General features: G+C 36.0%; 1 protein-coding gene across 1 annotated transcript in view; it reads left to right on the top strand.

Annotated features, from left to right (window-relative positions):
• NDUFB3 (NADH dehydrogenase (ubiquinone) 1 beta subcomplex, 3, 12kDa) overlaps positions 1-2,563 on the top strand; it is a 2,965-nt gene extending 402 nt beyond the window's left edge. Inside the window, exon 2 of the mRNA XM_010007343.1 lies at positions 2,391-2,563. Coding sequence (XP_010005645.1) covers positions 2,391-2,547 — 157 coding nt within the window. The 3' untranslated portion in view covers positions 2,548-2,563. The remainder of the gene's footprint in view (positions 1-2,390) is intronic.
• The last annotated feature ends 2,876 nt before the right edge of the window (positions 2,564-5,439 follow it).

Genomic DNA, 5,439 nt, shown 5'->3' with positions numbered 1-5,439 from the left:
TTCCCTAGTAAAAATAGTGACAATGCATCTAGAATAGATCAGTCAGAATGTCAGTTAAGCCTTTATTTACTTTTTTTGCATGGAGGTCATGCCTTGCATCACCTTGACCAGTCTCCAGATTTTGCAAGGTAACCTTGCACTTTGTGATGTTTCATCACAATTCACATTGGGCACAATCACCAACACCTTATCCACCAAAACACATAAGCACTATTAGGTCTTGCACCCCTGAGTAAGCCTACCCCTTCTCAGTAAAGAGACTGCTCAGGTCTTGCTGAAGTTGATGGAACTTACATTGACATTCAGAGTAGGAATAGCATTCCTCATATACAACATAAGGCCTTTATTTGGAAATTACAATGTGAAATTTGATTCAACTGTGCATTTTGTTTTCCTAAGCAGTGAATGACATAGTGGAGGATCAAATTTTTACCTCCTTAAGTTGTCCCACTCTACAATGAATACCTCTCTTTTAGCTAGAGCAGTTCTGGGTCATTTAGGCAGCTGCTAAACAGGGCTTAACATACTTGTCCCACATCATGAACTATCTAATACTTTGCTCAAGTACTCCCTAATCTTGAGGAATAAAAATGCTAGAGGTCTTGCGCTGTGTAGTCCAGTTCTTCTGTAAGGGAAAAGCTGCATGAGCAAACTACTCGAGGAGTGGTCATACAAAAGGCTTTACTTTAAATCGCTACAAGAAAAATGTTAGAGCAGAGAAGTAATCTGTTAAAAAGTTGTTGCACACTATAACCTGTGGAGGGGTTTGGGATTGACAGCACTTGTTTTGAGTTAGGAGTCCTTAGGATTATTGGTTACCAATGAACTTTCCAGGCCTGTGTCACATTTATGTTACCTCTAGTTCTGTGGAGTGCATGCAGCATTAGCTATTATTTTTTAACTTTGCATCAGATAACATTGTTTTCGGCAAGCAATAAGCTTATTCTCATTTAAAAATGGACGCAGTTTAATACCATAAATTGACTGTAAATTAACCTGACTTTAGTGACACACTTCCAAGTTCAGAATGTTGCAAAACAGCAAACTGAAAAGGTGCTTGTGTAATATTTGTTGCCCCTCCTAGATAAAAACAATTAATGCTTCTCTGGTAAAAGGATCAAGCCCATTACGTGAGAAGTTGAAATAAGGAACAAAGTAAAAAATCTTAAAACATAAGATGATTCCCTGTGAACTTTTCAAATTTTATGTAAGATAATTTTTCAGCCCATAGGACAAGTAAAAGTATCATGCCAACCTTACATAAAAAAGGAGAAATTAAAATAGAAAGTTTTTTGCTTCAGTAATCTGGAATAAGATTGAATTATTAATATCTTGCACTAAAACTCTTGAAAAAATAACCCTCTCTCGGGTTCCCCTCTTCGGTATATCAAGTTCCTTTAAACAGGGGATCAGCTTTCCACCTTTGTAGCAAATGCACATTAACGTACATACTCAATACAGAATGAGCTGTGTGAAAGATGTCATATTTGGAAACCTAAGTCTTTATCAATTAGTATCCTATTCTAGCATCTGGAAGATACTCTTCCATGCTAGCATGCCTTCATCCTGAGTCACAGAAACCATTTGCATAAGGTGATTATCTGTGAACATAAATACTTTACGCTCTTGTTTAAAAAACCTGTATCTTCTACTGAAAAGATGGTTCCGATTTTATTGCTCGTTTCTGTGCAAATGTGGGGATTTAGTCCTTTTCTTAAGGATTTTGAGTCCTTAGAAGAGACTAACAAGTCTTCATCTCTGTAGATTACACTGGCTGTGTTACACATAAATACGGGTAGTCAGTTACAGCAGTTACTAGCTTTTCAGTAACAATGTAGGATGAAAACAGTAAGGCAAAACAGTGTGAGGTTTGTAAATACTCTGTAGTTTTTTAGGCAAAGACAATCTTCTCAGCTTTTTTTTTTAATCAGTTTTAGTAGACTTTTTGACTGCAGCATGGTTACATGCCATATTGTAAAACACAAAGTGTCTCCACACTAGGATGGGTCTTCTATGGCTGGAAAAACTACCTTTTAAGGGAAACTGCATAATGCAGTGACTAGCTTTTGTAGTTACTGCATGTGCTGGTGGGTTCTGATTTTGTTTCAGAGTAAAAAAAGATGACAACTACATGAGTTCAGAGAGGCAATACTGTTCTAGAATGATGATGTTTGCTGGTATTGTATCTCAAATTATATGCATAAAGGGTTACAGTTAATTATCATGAACTTGTGGCAACTCCTGTTACTTAAATGACAGAAATGTTGGTCTCAACATCTATCTAGTTGAATACCTTCCATCTTTTTTTTCTGAAAAGATGTTTTTGTTAATGTTTGTCACAGTGGCTCCACTGATCTTGTTTTATTGTTTTGATTTAATGCTTTTTCTAGTAATGAAGCCTGGAGATATATGGGTGGCTTTGCAAAACCTGTCACCTTAACAGAAGTCTTTACTAGGGGACTCAAGTGGGGATTTGCAGCTTTCGTCGTAGCTCTTGGCATCGAATATACACTGTTTCCTCCAAAGAAGAATGGAGGCCATCACTGAAGATCCAATATGGCAACTAATTATTAAGCTGAAACAGACATAAACCTTCTGCTCACTGTATGCTTATAATATGCATATTAAAGTCTCTACCAGGAAAAACAATGTGTTTTTTGATTTTATTACACTTTTGTGGACGGATCAATAAACATAGCGAGAGCGACTTACCTGAGCTTAACCCAAGGGAAAAAGTCCCAACAAACAAGATACATACACTCTCAGATTTGCTGTACCACCTTTTAAAGAACAGGGGCAACTATCAGCCCAGCTCTTTTAAGCCCCACCACATTCTATTAAATGAAATCAAGAAAGTGTTTTTAAGAGAATTGTACTCTGTTAATCATAGGCTTAATAACAATTATTTGCTAGCAAGTGCTAATGAATTTCTTAAAATTATTTGTTAATATTCACACTTAGGTCTCTATATAAAAAGAATCATGACCTTAAAAGTTTTAGAAAGTACTCAAAACTGCCTCAAGTGTAGACTTCAGACAACATGCATCAAAACAACCTGCTGTGTAATATCCAAAAATTAAAAATTACATTGCTGCCACACTTACTATGAAAAGTTGAATGTTTCACTGTGCAATAGGTGTACTTACCCTAATATGACTCCCAATATACTTTAGTTTAAGGTGAAGCAAAAAGAGAAAGAGCAATTGCTTATTTCTTTGTCCTGGTGTAATAAGTTGTAAATGTGTAGTAGTATAGATTTATTTACTTATTTTTACACTTAGTGTCTTAATAATTTATTTGAAATTTTCTTAAATTATCCAACAACTTCTGGTGTGCTTTAAGAATGTCTGGAGCGAGGACTAGAACAGAAAAGGGCCTGCTGGCAGTATATGTCCTCTGCAGTGCAAGGGATTCGAATTGGCTGAGCATCCTCTTGTAAATTTTGTAATGCCATTAGATTAGTAACATAAGCTAAGGAGGGCATACCATCATTTTGCAATCCAAGCAACAGATAAACATAAAAGTGAAACTGGACTAACAAGTAACAGATTGTAAATGCCATTAGAAGATTACATAGTGTACTTCCATGGTGAAGAAACTGAAAAGTTTAAGTAATCATGTCACAAATTGCAGGTTTACAAAAAACATGAAGGTCATACCAAAACATGGCTAAAATCTCATAATGTATATATTGACATACAACTTTTCTCAGTGAGATGATAACAGAACTTTATTTTTAAAGCCAATAAACAACATCTGTTATTGTGGGTGTGCAGCTGCATTGTTCAGTGGAATTTGTCATCTCTGTATGACATTGCTCAAGGCACTATTCACAGGGCAAACATTTGTTTTAGTAAGCTTGTCTTCCCCAATTCTTTCTAAGGCATCCCTGTCCAGTTGCATAATTCCCTGAAAAACAAATAAAGAACCTAAGGTCTGTTGCACAGAATATTTCTATGTTGTCCCTTAGGCAGTCCTACCCAGAATACACATTTTCAAAGGCTGGTATTCACTGCTTGTTTTCTATCTGGGGCAAAGACTAAATTTCTTAATGTAACTGAGTTTTAGATGGCTGTTCAGAGAAACAATTAACAGAGCTAGCACTACATGCAGTATTGGTGAATCTTGCCCTTAAGAGATGTGCTTCTCACTTAAGCTGCTCTTTGTAACTTTACTTGGATGTGCAGGAGCAGTGACTGGCTGCTCCCCACCTGCCCCAAATCTGTTGCAGAAGCATAAGCTTTAAAAGAATCTTTAAGCAGTAGCTGCAGTCTCCTTTAATCTCCTGTTGAGAAAGTGTTTTCATGTTCTTATGTATGTATGCTTTTCATTGTGGCTTTTGTTTACACCAAATGCTTCAGTCTCAGGAAAGGTTCTGGGAAGTTCCTGTGGAATTAAGTATTTTTAAATGTTAAAAACCTGACACTTCACTGATACAGCAAACTGTTCTGGTAAAAATGAGGAGCTTTATTTACACTTGCTGAACAGATATTAATACATTATTTTCTTTTCAAGCACTAGCAGATGAACACAGATTTTAAAGTTAACGTAATACTATTTTTAGCATATATAGCCTTGGTAAGTTGCTTAGTTTATTTAGACCAAAATACATAAAATACATACAAATATAGTTTGGCTGCTATATAAACTTATGCATTCCTCAATTATTTGTTAAAAATTGATTAATTTATCAAGACTTTATTGTATTAGAAAGTTAAGACATTTGTAATTGTATGTCTTCTAACTTCCAGAAAACTTACATGCAAACAATTAATCTCAATTTAATTTCTACAGATGCTCTGCTTCAAAGATTGAAAATATTAATGTGTAAGTGCTATCTTGTATTGGCAAGACTGTAAGGATCAGCCTTACCAAAACTCTACATAAGCAAACGTATTTGGTATATACACTGTTAGACTAGACTAGTTTAGATAGATTTCATTACTTTATAAATTAAGGTGTTATTCAATGGTTTAATAGCCTGATGGCAGCTGTTGCTCTAAACAACTGCCTCAATTTATGATGAACATATTTTGCCAATATCGTGGAATATAAATATGTCTAGTCATTATTATATATGAATATACTTATAAGATTTTCATTTCACAATTATTGTAAGACTAATGCTGCCTGGGGATGGAGTATTTCCTGTGCATTAAAATAACAGTAGCAAATCTGTCTTCATCTGTCTTCTTAATGCACCCCAGGATACTGCTGGCCTTCTTGGCCACAAGGGCACATGGCTGACTCATGGATACTTTGTTGTTCACCAGGACTCCAAGGTCCTTCTCCACAGAGCTGCTTTCTAGCAGATCAGCTCCTAATCTGTACTGGTGCATGGTGTTATTCCTCCCCAGGTGCAGGACTCTACACTTATTCTTGCTGAACCTCATTAGGTTCCCCTTTGTCCAGCTGTCCTGTCTCTCCAAATCTTGCTGA

Source organism: Chaetura pelagica, unplaced genomic scaffold (genome assembly GCF_000747805.2).
Source record: "Chaetura pelagica isolate M959 unplaced genomic scaffold, ChaPel_1.0 scaffold21, whole genome shotgun sequence".
In the NCBI taxonomy this organism is placed as follows: Eukaryota; Metazoa; Chordata; class Aves; order Apodiformes; family Apodidae; genus Chaetura; species Chaetura pelagica.
The sequence above is the reverse complement of the archived record's forward strand: the minus strand, read 5'-3'. Positions and strand labels throughout refer to the sequence as shown.